This window comes from Salvia hispanica, chromosome 4 (assembly GCF_029641045.1).
Source record: "Salvia hispanica isolate PSC_SH4W2 chromosome 4, Shi_PSC_v1, whole genome shotgun sequence".
In the NCBI taxonomy this organism is placed as follows: Eukaryota; Viridiplantae; Streptophyta; class Magnoliopsida; order Lamiales; family Lamiaceae; genus Salvia; species Salvia hispanica.
This window is the reverse complement of record NC_142695.1, coordinates 16,955,156-16,969,270: the sequence shown is the minus strand read 5'-3', so window position 1 is coordinate 16,969,270 and position 14,115 is coordinate 16,955,156. Positions and strand designations below refer to the sequence as shown.

Genomic DNA, 14,115 nt, shown 5'->3' with positions numbered 1-14,115 from the left:
GAAATCAAAAAACATGTATATACATTTCAGAATATAAAATTTGAAAAAGAATATCACCTTCTTTGTGGATAATGAAAAAGAATATCGAAAATCTTTAGCAATTTTCCGACTTAATGAACGAAACCATAATTTTGTTATTTAATAAAATCGGATTTGACAATAAAAAGTTATTTTTGGATTTTCCAGTGTAATGAAAGTTCAAAATGCAGGATTTGAACAAAAATCTGAAATCAAACTAGTAATGTATCAATTAGGAGTATTTAGATATGAGGACTACTTTGGACTAAAGTGCTTACTATTATATTAATCTAAAACCATAATCAAAGTTGAGAAAGAACATGAACCATGGTTGAGTTAGGCCAACACCTAGCCAAGAGTGGGTGAGCCTTGGCTGTAACAACTCCTCCACTTTCACTCATATCCTCAAAATCATCACCACTAATTCTTTGCCAATCAAAACATTGAATAAGTGATCCCAACCCCAACCCAATCATACTCATTGCTAAGGCCTCTCCGGGGCACCCTCTCCTTCCTGCCCCAAAAGGAACATGCTCCAATCTTTCTTTATTGATGCCTCGTTCCTCGTGCATAAACCTCCCGGGCCTGAACTCGAGGGGGTCCTCCCAAATATCGGGATCATTGTGTATAGCCCGCACATTGATTTGCACCATTGTCCCACGTGGTATGTGGAACCCTCCGATAGTGCAGTCCTCAGACGATTCGTGGGGAAGGAGCAACGGAATCACAGGGTATAACCTTAGGGTTTCACTTATTATGCACCGGAGGTAGGGAAGCCCCGGTAGATCGGAATCATCGAGCATGCGGCTGTCACCTACAAGATTGTGTATTTCTAGTTGAGCCTTGTTTAGGACTGATGGATTGTTGAGTAGGAGTGCCATTGCCCACTCCATTGTAGCCACTGAAGTGTCACTGCCTGCTTGAAGAAGTACCTAAGGAACACATATACCTACATCATATACCATAAACAACAAGACTTTTGCAACAAAATAAATGTAACAGTCAACAATCGACAAAACATCTCTATGCAATGATCTGGCAATATTTGTGGAAAGTCCAATGATCTCAAAATCATCCAAATACGATTAATAAGGAGTTAAGAAAATACTGTTCATCTTCTTCAATTCTGGATAAGAAATTAGCTCTACATCTATTAAATCAAACAGGAAAATCCAATTCGGTTCGATTTCATTGTCACAGCCTTTGTGACTCACTCATGTCCTCTGTTAAATTCGTTATTTTGTACTCATTCTGATCGCAATAAAATACTACTGTGATTGATTTTATTATTTTGATACATACAGATCTTTTCTCATCATTTAAATGTTAGGACTTAGGAATATAAAATGTGTACAATAAAGGTCAAGTTGGAGACAAAGAAGGTACCGCGGCGAGGCTCCTGATGATCTCATCGGTGTAGTATTGAGGATCGGTTTGTTGAAGCGAAAACAGTACTTCGATCATCGTTTTCCCCTGCGGTTTTTCACCTCGCTCACGAATTCCTTCTATCAAATTCTGCAATAGTTTGTCCCTTCTCTCATGTACGCCTTTACATGGATCTTCCGATCTCCCCAACCATCTGAGGAACGGGAAAAAATCCACCGCCGGCGATTTTCCGGCCACCTTATGCATCTCATCGATAATCTCTCGAAACTCCCTAGCCTCCTCTGAATCGATTTCGTTCCGGCCATAGTATCTCTTCCCGAGAATCATCCTCGTCATCGAATTGAACAGGAGCTCGAAGATGGCCGTCCGCATCTCGATGGCGCCGCCCGGATCGGCGGCGTAGAGAGCGCGGAGGAGGCGCCGGATCTCGTCGGATCGGATCTGAGACAGCGATTGGATGCGGTGAGAGGAGAGGAGCTCGATCGACGAGATCCGGCGGAGGTTCCTCCAGTGGTCGCCGTAGGGGGCCCACACGATGCTGGTGTAGTTGTATCCTAGGTGTTTTCCGACGGAGAGGCGCGGTCGGTTGGCGAGGACGGCGTCGTTGGCCGTGCAGAGGCACTCCGCCGCGGCGGGATCCGAGCTGCAGTGAGAGAATCGGGCCGTGGTTTCGGGAGAGGGCGGTTAGGGTTTTGTGGAGAGGCTTCTTCAGCAAGTACACGTGGCCGATGACGGGGAGGTTTATCCATGGAGATGGCGGCAGATTTCGCAGCTTGTTGAGCAGATATTGAGTTGCGAAATACAGAAACAAAAATAATGGCAAGAATATGATCACAAACATTATTTCCATGGCATCTAGTAATTTTTTGTCAACACTTGGTAGAAATTTGATGATACCCTTATCCTTGTGAACTGCTCCCTAATTGTATACCATGGGCATATTATAATCTTGAACCAATGACCATCTTTTGACTTTTGGTTGCGTTGAGAATGTCACAACTTGCAAGGCAATTAGTTCACATATTAAGTTGAACATTAGTATGAGAGGAACGTGAATGAAAAAGATGATATTTGGGCCTCCTATATGATAGTATTTTGATTAATTGAGTTGAGCTTATTCAAATTAATTAATTATCAAGGGCATTAAATCCAAAGATTTAATCGTCAAGAGCATCAATTTCTTTAATCTCAACGAAATATAATATGTCATGTATAGATGAGACACTAGTTCTATTTTAAAGGTTGGCTCTCACTTGTATCAATCTGGGTTTTAGCGTTTCAGATGGCGACAAAAAATATTTAAACAATTTTTTTTTATCGACAGACTCAACAGTTTTAGATGCAAAATGTATACAAATTGGAAATTTACCACTATATCATATGCTCAATAATTTAGAAGGTACATGTCTGACATAAACAAGCTGCATTTTTTTCTGCTTCAAAAACTGTCATGTATCAAAGCAATTCCAAATCCGTAGAATGATAAATGAAAACTGATCAATTTAAGTTCACAAACAAATATCAACACGAAAAAAGACTTGACTAACTTAGGGGATAAACACAAAAAGAGGGCAATCAACGTATAGAACTATTTACTTAATAGTAACCTTAAAGTTGGAACTTGCCAACTCTTGCACCGCTTTAGCTTCATCTTCATCAAATTTTGAAACTGCAACACTTACATGAAGGTCTGGTTGGTCTCCATGTAATTCTTCTTGCTCGTCTAAGATCCGTTTAGCTGACAACATCACTGATTCATTGCAACGGTGCAATTCAATTGATTTGAATGTGGGTATTTCTCCAATTTCAGAAGGGATCTCCTTCAATTCTTTAAACAGACCAAGATAAAGCTCTTGAAGAACAGGAAAGTGGGAGCTCTCTAACATTATCCATTTTTCTAGATCATTACACTCCCACAATTTTAATGACTTGAGACTGGGAACTGACCTTCAATTGTTTCCCACTTGCGTGTTCTCAATCGACCATAATTTAATATGAGCTCCTGAAGAAGTGGTAAGGAACCTATCGTTGGTAGTATGTCTTCCCATTCAGAAGTAATTGGGATACAAAGATTTAACTTCTTAAGGGAGGGTGGAAAACTCATCTTCAGCAGATCCTTTTTCCCCCTCGAGTAGGCAACCGAGAGCTTCAAGGATTCCAGTTTACTAAAACATTCAAGATAGCTGGCATAACTCACTCTCTCAAGTAGTTCTGCATTGCATACCATTTGCAGTTTCTTGATATTGGGAATTCTTTTAACAACATCTTCACTTATACTGGGATCATCCACTCCTTTGAGCACTTCGAGATTCTCCATGATAATAATATCATTGTTGATGCTCGGAGATGCAAATTCCTTGAGGAAAACTCAACATGCCTAAGTTTATGCATTTCCCAAATTTCAATTGGTGCAATAAATATTTTAGTACACTTAATAATTAGTGTATGTAGATTCCAAAGCAGGTTGATCGAAGGAATCACAGACTCCCAATTAGCCCAACAACGAAGGTACCGTGAATTCATCATAGTAAACACATTTTCAAGGGAATAAAAGTAGCAGGAACTTGTATATGTGTTATCACATGCATATAGTGTCCTCAAAAACCTAGAATTTGGCAATTCTGAAACTCCATATATATGACGTACATTAGACCGAACATGTGACATAGAGTCCAAGGAATTGCGGATATTTTCCTTTGAAGTGTAACTCGGAATAACAATGCGGTGTTGCCTAATTGCTCCTTGATGACTCTGTTCTCTCAAAATATAAAAAAAACCTCTGTTTTTTAGCTTCTTTCGTAGATAGATCTCTTAGTAAGTCATGAATTTTCCAATATTTTACATTCCCATGTAACCCCAACTCATCAACTAGAATGAGATTTCTATCAATTAACTCCTTGAAGCACTCTTTGCCAATTGTTGTCAAGCTTTTATTATCTATCGGTTTTATATATCCTTCAGAAATCCATAGCTTGACAATTGTTGAAGCACTAATTGCATGGTCTTCCTCAAACACTCCCATATATAGAAAACAAGGCTTTAGATGTACAAGCAAATGATTATAACTCAGTTTCAATATTCTCAAGCAATAATCATCACTATCGGAATTCACGATTGAACTTAAGTTTTTCTCTATGTATTCCCAATATTTTAGTGTGTGTTCGGACTTTGTCATTAGACCGCCTGTCACAGCAATCGCCAAAGGAAGTCCGTTACACTTTTTCACAATTTTCTTTCCAATTTGCTCAAGATGAGTAGGAAAACTTTGGTCTTTAAATACAGTTTTGGAGAACAAAGTCCAACTACTAACCTCGTCCAGAAATCTCATTTTAAAAAGGCCATAGGAAGTAGTCAAATGGGCAGCCAAATTCGACATCCTAGTTGTGACTACTACCCGACTACCCTCACTTCTGCAATCAGGAAAGGAAAATTTCAACCTATCCCACACATCTATACTCCACATATCATCAAATATAGTGAGATACCTCTTACCCCATAAACACCCACCATCCTCTTGTTCTCTTCCTTCTCCCTCGTTATCAAAGGCGCCTCTTTTGTGATCAAATCAATTTCTTCTATCACATTTTGCATATCGCTATAGAAGTTGATGCAATTGATTTGTTCATCACCGCCACCGCCATTCGCAGCTGTGGCTGCAGAAAGGTGAATAGTGTCAATTATATATGACTCAATCACATCTTCAGCCGCATGAGCTGCATCTACAATGCGCATCTCCAAAGGATCTGCTTCGTTGCTGTATGCAAAAGGAGAGTTATAACTTTCGAGGAATTCCTGCAAAAAGACAAGTTTATTAGTGAGAGATTCAACTTGTTGTTTATCGAGAGAAATTGGAGGGGATGGATGAGTTTCAATATCGTCTATCACTCTCATAAGAGAAATCAGAGATGCATAAGCCGCCATGCTAAGAGGCTGAATGTATGAAAAGTGTGAACAAAAATGGGATAAATTTGTAGAGATGAAAGTAGAAGACTAGTGTGATATAAGATAGAAATATTTTGAAGCTTTCTTGAATTAGATTAACAATGCAATAGTAAGGATATAGACTTTTGAATTCAAGAATGACCCTACATGGCTACATAGCAATTATTCATGAATCTTTGCAGCTGCCTTCCACTACCTAAACGACACAAATACTGCTACTTCCCCACTCACAATTTCCTTTTAGCTAAACAACAAATAAACATAAAGCTGCTTGCTTTTCTGCATGTGAATAACAATCACATAATTGAAATATAAAAATTCACTCAGCGTATTTTTAAATTAAAATTTGCCCTTAAAAATGATTTAAATTCGGTAACCATTAGAAAATAGCATCCCAACAACTTCTCACAAACTAATACTAGTAGTAAAATTCTTAGCCGATAAATCCATGTGAAATATTGGACATATGGAAGGTAAATCAAATAAACTCTGTAGTTGATACATTTCTTTTGATCATGAAATATAATAGTATACTCCATATAGATGGGATGTAATCAGTTGCTAACTAATTACCGATCCTAAATTGAGATCAATTTTCAACCATTAGATTAGAAGATCTTGTGGTTAATATGATGCCAAGTGTAATATATTTTAAATTTAAATAATTATTAATTAAATTAAAAAGATATTAATGTCAAATCCTATATATAGTAATTATAACTAACTACTTTCTCTCTCCTCAAAATCATCTCAAATCTTTAAATTTACGTAACTCTCTCAATTCAAATTATTTTTTCGCAAAAAATATATCAAATTAAAGATAATTTAATAAGGATTCCAACGAGATCTCAATTGCATATGTTCCGACGATGTTCGGGTGATGAAATTTGATCAATTATATTTCAATTTTCGTACATGTTGATAAGCAGCTATTTTCAACAAATGCAACAAAAAATCTCAATATATTGTAGGCAAAATCTCAATATTATGCATGTCCAATTTCAATAAAAATGAGTTGATATTCCAATGTCATATTGTTGATATTTGTAATACACAATGTTGATATAAAAAACACTCACGAAAATTATCATATGATAACATAATGACGATATTACCCTTTTGTTGATATTTTGTCTACTATTTATTGAGATTTTGTGAGCTTTAATCTCATCCACTCATTTTAAAATCCAAGGGTGGAGATTTAGTCTTGATTTTGGATTAGGGTGCTAAAAGCATTAGAATAGGACCCCGTATAAATAGAGTAAATTAGGAGAAATACTGCTCATATTATAAAGTTAAAGAGATTGATTGTATTTATTTTTGTAATAACAGAATAACCTAAAATGAGTACGTACTGATTTATTTGTGATGAAAAAAATGTTTCTTTTCATCGTGTCAATGAGTGGTAGGGCCACATTATAATTTAGCTGTCGGCAATAATTTGCAATTAAAGGTAAAAAAAGCAATTAGAGAATAGTTAAGGCAATTAGAGATCTACTTTCGTCAATCAGCACTCGAACAGAGAATAGTTTTTTATTTTGTTTTTCGGTAAAACTATTTGCCTTTGTGAAGAACCACTAATAAACAGTAAGGCCAAGATAGAGATAGAGATAGAGATAGAGATAGAGATAGAGATAGAGATAATGATGAAATGGGTTTCGACTTTGGAGTTTGGATACACGACATATAGTGCACCTAATTAATTTAAACAGTTTGCAGTACAATTTTATTTATCAAGTTTACTTATCAATACAGTTCTGTCTCTTTTAATAATATTGTTATTCACAGGCTCACAAGTCACAGCTTTTTTTCAAAAGACACATCACCGCCTAATTAACATGATGTTTTAAAAATTAAAACCAATCCTGTATCGTTTTCGGAACTTTTCTATTCTTAATAATTTTTCTTTTTAATTTTACTTGTCTTATTTAAAAATATAATCCTATTATATTAACATAATTTTACTATTTTTTTTATTTTATTTCTACTTTTGATTTTACGGTTTTCTAAAGATTATTTTTTCGCGTATTTCAGTATTTCAATCTTAATTTTATATGCAATATATGATATTTGAATTTTTTGCAAAATAAGTGTAACAATATAAGTTTATTTAAAGAAAAAATGTACGTCAATAGATTTAATAATCTCATTTTATTCATTTCACTATTTGTAGCTACCAACATTCAGTTGAATTTCCTCAAAGTCATATCCATATGTCACTAAAAAATTATTCATTCAATGTATTATTAATTGATAAAAATAATTATTATCGTTTTCGGTTAAAATATTCTTTTTAACTAAAGTATTTAAAAGTTCAAGCATGGTTAAATAAAATTTTGAAAATTGACAAAAATAGAATTTAAAAAAAAACAATGGAAAATAATTGATACAGTAAAGAAGAAACAAAAAATTTAAAGATAAATTTAAGTTTTATATAAAATCAATACTCACAAAATTATTTAATATCGAGGATACAAGTTCAAAGAAAAAGAAAATGTTTATTAATGTGTTTATAAATAGCATAAGGATAATGTGGAAACTAAAAAAATAGGAGAATTGGAATAAAATGACATAGTCTATATAAAAAAAGCACCACGTTCTCTAAAAGATCTCTAAGGAAAATAATATGTAAATAAAAAAGATATATTTCTTATTTCCTTTATTTTAAATGTAAAATATATCTTCTTAAAAATAGTGAATTGCAAGGAATCGAAGAAAATAAATTAAAAATGGTATAAAAAACAACTACATATTTACCTTTTGTGTAGAAAAGAGGTTAGGGCATCTGCAACGGTGCTTGCCGGTGGCTCGGTCTCATCTCGCCGGGGCGATACTGTTAGAGTTTGTATACTAGAAATCATGTTTCGAGTGATTGAATACTGTAAAACTCTTATTTTATTTTCCAATAAATAAAACAGATTATTTTTTGTCATAATGTTGTTATGTTTTACATTTAATGGATGTTAATGCATGTTTAAATGCTTAAGTTAACCTAACAAAGTCTAAGTCTTTGTTTTAGTAGACCGGTTGTGGGCGTCGTCCACTTTAAGGTAATACGGTCAGTTCTAAACAAAGAAAAAGATGAATTTCACAACCTAGTTGGAATTTGACTATCCAACGAGAAAGGTTGCAATGTCAGTCCGCATATTCTAAGCCTTACTGAAATAAGATGACATTGGTGTGGTATAGCACTGAACGGATCTAACAGCAAGACTTGCCTTAGGCTATCTACTGAAAAGCGAGGTCTTGATAAATATTTATTTCTTAGTCAATGTAGGTTAGCATTGAGCATACGGTATTGATTATGCACTGCTTTGACTTATCAAATAGTGCGGGTTTTTCATAACCCAATTATCCTGATATATTGGGTAGTGGTGATCAATATCTAGCGGTGCTAGGATTGCTATTATATTGAATCGTGCGCGAGCTGAGTCTCGTTTGATAATGTCCTCTCAAGAGGAGCGCGAAACAAGGTTTTATTATTCGGAACCTAGCTAGTTGGAGTGTGATTACTCTATGAATAATAAATAAGCGTTTCATGCTAAGTCCACTCTTGGAATTAATAAGAAGTTAATCAATTAAGTCTATAGCAAATATTAATTAATTAATGGACATTTTTATCTTAAGCGCGGGAAATGAAAGATGAACGGAAACCCGGATTACTTGTAATTTCGGATTTGGATGGGGAGAGTTCAATATTACTTCTGTAGTGGCTGCTCGTAATATTCCAATTATAACTTATATTAAATTGTGGGTTCAATTTAATTAGTAAAAAGTAAATTGGATGAGCCCATATCCAAAACCTTCCATAGATCCCTGTCTGGGCCCAAAAGGAACTTAATATAAATAGGAGAATAAAGGAGACAGAAAAACACAATTTTTATTATTGTAATTTTCGAAAATTCCCCTTCCCGGCTGAGGAGATTTTCGAATTCCTCTCCTATTCCAAAAAGGATTTCTTCTTTCTTCTTTATTTAAGTCCTAGTATTCCAGTAAGATCAGCCCACACTGATATTGGGATACAGTTCGAGAACCAGAGAGAAGATTTGTGGTCTAGTACTCAAAGCATCACGTGGAGAAGAAGCTAGCCATCTTCAATTCTTTGGAGAATTAATTAGGTATTTTTCTGCTCCGTAGAAAAGCATGTTTTAGATTTCATTATTCTTAAAGCATGATTAATTCAAGTTATGAGCATGATACGAGTGATAATTACGCGAATAGGTTTTGTCTAAATAATCTGCTAAATAGATCTGATTATTATGTGATTGTTATTTACGCGCCCGCTTCTGCTGCCAGTTCCAACAGATACATTGTTGCACGAGTCTCGTCCCAAAGAGCTTCGCGCGGGGGAATGAACGATCCAGCGTCTCCTCTCTGGCGCGCTACGTTGTTTTGTGAACCCCATTCGCCGGAGTGGCGTTGTTTATAAACGTTGAATTTTTTTAATAAAATATTAATTAAACAATTAATAAAATTTCCACTTCTCCAAATATTGTTTTATCATTGTTTTATTTTTTTCATTTTCTTTATCCTCTAACTCTTCCAAAAATCGTACTTTAATATCTCATTCATCACATAAATTTTTTCTAACATTTTCTGATTTTCATCCAACAAATAATTCCACCCAAATCAAAGTTGCTATGTAGCACACTTGGCACATTGCCACCTATATGGTGAAAGATGTCAAATCCATATGACATATTATTAGCTTGCAAGTATACTAACTTTCTACATTTTCTTATTTTTTCCAAAACTTTACATCTTTCCAATTTAAATACACAAACTTTGAGATATTTTATTTTTTCCCAATAAACAATTTCAATCATAGTAATATTATTTTGTGAATTTCTCTAGTTCTATCATTTTTTTCTTTGTAATTCTTAGTTGTTTTAGCAGAAAAATATTTTAAATTATACTCTATTGAACTATGATATCTTGTAAAATTATCAAATTTTAAAAGATATTGCGAATTGAGATATTTGTAAATTTTGTCTTTCAAATTGGATTTGGTTAGAATGCTTATTGTTTTCATTTTGATATATCAATGTTTTATTTTTATGATTTAACCTGACTATGTACAAATTCACATAAATTTTAAAATACAATAAATATATTTATTCATATTGAATTAAATCTAATAAGTCATGAAAAATATCAAATTTTGATTAAAAATCATGATTTTAAGAGCATCCACATCGCGTCTCGATGCGGGCTCGGTCTCGGGGGAGACGAGACCGCATCGAGATAGCGATGCAAGCCTCTCCATCTCGTCGTTGTCTCGTTCCGTGTCTCGCCCGGGAGATGCAGCTGGCGAGCGTTGGCGCTAGGCGTGACGCCCACTCGCAGGCCCGCGAGTGGGCGTCATCATGCTGACGCATTTTTTTTTTAAATTCGATTTTTAGATTTTTTTTAATAAAACGGTAATATTACCATTGTAACGGTAATAATTTTATTTCTTTTTTTATTCTATAAATACTCCTATCCTCTTTCATTCTCATTCTACACACAAACACATATCTATTATTCTTCTCAAATCATCTCTCTTTCATCTCCAATTTCTGTAAAAATGTTCGGTGACGGAAACTCTAACGGCTTTGACTTGAACGCGTTTGGCGACGGGGGGCATGTACAATGTTTTGGGTGGTTCCGGTTCCGATTCATCGCCGGGCACCCAAGGGTCGTCGACGCCGGCGGCGTACCAAACACCATATTTTGATGTGGATGCATACTATCGTCCCTCTGCCCCGAGGTATGGGCAAACGCAGGGATTATCCCAAATTAGGAAAATTTTTCCAGATGAACACACTTCGGAAAACCTTCTGATAGGAGCTAGAAGAGGAGGAGACGGAGGAGGACGAGGCGGTGGAAGCTCCGGGGGTCACGAATTCGATGCCGTGGAGGACAAGGAGGACGAGGAGGATCTAGGTCGTCATCCATACAGCCGCAAGGAGACAATGACTCTGTTCTGCTGGGGTTTGGTGCCCCTTGCACAGCGGAAGTCATGCATAAACAAATAAATCATGCATCCAGATCTATTTGACTGATTATGGGATCAATTAACCACATGTTAAACAATCAAAAATGCATACAAGAACGCACATAAATCATGCTTTAAGGAATTAAACCCTAATTCATGATATTCTACGGATTAGGGTTACCGATCTGATTCTCCAAAGAATCGACGATTGCTTGCTCCTTCTCCACATGAAGATCTTCGTACTCGACCACAAATCTTCTAATCTGTATCCCGAACTCAGATAATGACCTTTGGGTGGACAAAGCTTGTCAGAATCGAAAAGGGCTTGAATAGAAAGAAGACAGAATATCAGTTTTTGAGAAAACTGACTTTTCGTCCACTCCCAGAGGGGAGCACGAAAATTTATGTGTTAAATCACATTAAATCTCCTTTCTAATCTCCTTTTATATTGAGTTATGATGGGCCAGATTAGGGATCCATGGAGGTTGGACTTGGGCCAAACCTGTTGGACTTTTACTAATTAAATTGAGTCCCAATTTAATACAAGTCCAAACAGAATATTATTATCATCCACTATAGTATAATAATATTGACTGCCCGTCCAATCCCAAATTACGAGTAATCCGGGCTTTTACCTCTTTAATTTATTATTTCCCATGTTAAAGATATAAATATCCATTAATCAATTTAAGTCTGCTATTTGACTTTAATTAATTAATATATTTTTCCAAGAGTTGTCTAGTTCAAAATCTTTATTTATTATTCTGGAATAAATTCCAACCGGCCGGGTTTCTGAATAATAAAACCTTTTCCGAACACCTCTTGAGGATATTACAAACTGGACTCACCCAGCACACGATTCATTGCAATAACAATACTAGCACCTCTAGACATTGATCACCACTATCCAAGATATCAGGATTCTTGGATAGCAAAAAAAATCCGCACCATTTGATAAATCAAAGTAGTGCATAATCAATATCGTATGCTCAATGTTATGTCAACAATGATTAAGAAATAACAATCACCGAGACCTCGTCTTTCAGTAAATAGCAAGAAAGACTTATCTCACTGTTAGATCCTTCAGTGCTATACCACATCAGTGTCGTTTATTTCCTAAAGTATGGAAACATGCGGAGTGACACTGCAACCTTTCACGATAGGTAGCCAAAGCCTATCTAGGTTGTGAAATTCTATTTCTCTTCTACAAAGAACCGACTGCGTCACCTTCTGTGAACGTTGTTCACGACCAGTCTACTATGTAGAAGAATTAGACTTATTTGCTTCTTATACATTTAAATGTTTGAGAAACATCTTATAAATGCACAAGCAAACATCAATGCGATAAAATTACTTCTTCTCGCCTTGGGTTAAAAGTGGATTGTAGAATTTATTGTATACAAGCAATTCTATCCGTGCAACATGCTCGAAATATGCTTTTCAGTATACCAATCCTAACAATCTCCCACTTATACTCAAAATCATGCTTTCGAGTATACCCACTGCCAAAACTCTCCCACTTATACTCTAAGCAGGTCTCAGACCATGATATATCGAACTACCATACTTTTCACCTCATGTGTAAAACATGTTGCCATACAGGCATTTTGTGAATAATTCTGTCAGGTTGTTCTCTGATGATATCTTGGTAACCATAATGTCACGCTGCGCACTTTTTCCTTAATTAATTTCATACTTCCTCTCTATATGATTGCTTAGCTTTATCAGATCGTGTTTCCCTCGAGTTAGACACATGTCTAGAGTAACCATAATAAAATATAATACTCATAGGCATACTCGGAATCACGGTCAAAGCTATTAGAAAGTAACTGAGATGAACATCTACCTTAGCAGTTTCCTATGAAACCACACTTGTAATTATCATGATAGAGCCTGTGATGTAATCACACTCCTTCAAGACTCAGTTTTCAACTCCTAACGTGAACACATAGTCAGAGGAGGCAACACCTCAGAAGAGGTTTGGGGCCCGACAGCCGATGTAAGAGGCTCCTCCGATACATGACGTCGGCTGCAAGGGACCAAGGCGGCGAAGGCGGTTAGAGGGAGGGGGAGGGGCCGAAGCGAATCAAGGCAGGCCGGCTCCCAAGGGCTGCCGAACACCCTAATGTCCACGTACTTCACCACCACGATGGCGGACACTTCACGCATGACGCCTATCCAATTTCAAGCCCATCATAATGACATTGTGTATCTAGCGGGACAACTTGGTATTACGCCCCCACCGCCTTTGCGGGATGATTCGCCGGCGGAGTAGTTTTTTTATCTATTTTTAGGATTTTAAATTGTATTTTAAATTATGTCTTTTTTATTATTTTAGGATTTTAATTATGTGTATATTTTATTTTTTTAATTTTAAATTGTAATTTTATTTTATTTAATGAATTGTGTTTTTATTAATTGAATTTGTTGGAAATAAAAATAAAAAATGAAATTGAATGAATAGTTAAGACATGAGATGATTAAGAGATGGAGGGATGCAAGTGATGTCTCTTGGTTACGAGATGAGGAGAAAAGTACAATGAGACCATGAATAGTAAAGAGATGGACGGTATTATAACGGTTAAGAGGTTAAGAGACAGTAGATGATTAATGACCAATATTCCTAAATAAAAATATTTGAGATGTGACAAGGTGTAAAGGATCCATTATTGGAGTTCCGTTATAAAATTAAGAATATAAAATCCAATCAAATATTCCCACATTCGGATTATTCAAATATTTAAATCATGACTTTTTAGGATAGTAATCAAACACAACCGGGAAAACAGGAA

At 35.7% G+C, this 14,115-nt stretch overlaps 1 protein-coding gene and 1 pseudogene across 3 annotated transcripts; both read right to left on the bottom strand.

Moving 5' to 3' along the window:
- Positions 1 to 211: 211 nt before the first annotated feature.
- LOC125193709 (cytochrome P450 81Q32-like) lies at positions 212 to 2,441 on the bottom strand (annotated as a pseudogene). Its single transcript, XR_016128855.1, has 2 exons — positions 1,405 to 2,441; positions 212 to 950 (listed from the first exon to the last, which is right to left on the bottom strand). The product of XR_016128855.1 is annotated as a cytochrome P450 81Q32-like (transcript).
- A 371-nt stretch (positions 2,442 to 2,812) lies between these two features.
- On the bottom strand, positions 2,813 to 5,491 carry LOC125193711 (uncharacterized). 2 transcript variants are annotated; one of them, XM_048091577.2, is made up of 4 exons: positions 4,897 to 5,491; positions 4,715 to 4,814; positions 3,352 to 3,760; positions 2,813 to 3,154 (listed from the first exon to the last, which is right to left on the bottom strand). In XM_048091577.2, the coding sequence occupies exons 1-4, from the start codon at positions 4,899 to 4,901 to the stop codon at positions 2,997 to 2,999; spliced, it is 672 nt and encodes a 223-aa protein (XP_047947534.1). In that variant the 5' UTR covers positions 4,902 to 5,491; the 3' UTR covers positions 2,813 to 2,996. The 2 variants fall into 2 exon arrangements, with proteins under 2 accessions (XP_047947534.1, XP_047947533.1); XM_048091576.2 differs by lacking the exon at positions 4,715 to 4,814 and having other exon boundaries at positions 4,897 to 5,488.
- Positions 5,492 to 14,115: the final 8,624 nt, after the last annotated feature.

Coding starts and splice junctions, on each gene's coding strand:
- LOC125193711 (XM_048091576.2), bottom strand. CDS start 5,325: ATGGCGGCTTATGCATCTCTGATTTCTCTTATGAGAGTGATAGACGAT. Junction 3,761..4,896: donor GGATGGTGGGTGTTTATGGG/GTAAGAGGTATC, acceptor GTTTTCCTCAAG/GAATTTGCATCTCCGAGCAT. Junction 3,155..3,351: donor CAAGTGGGAAACAATTGAAG/GTCAGTTCCCAG, acceptor GCAATGAATCAG/TGATGTTGTCAGCTAAACGG.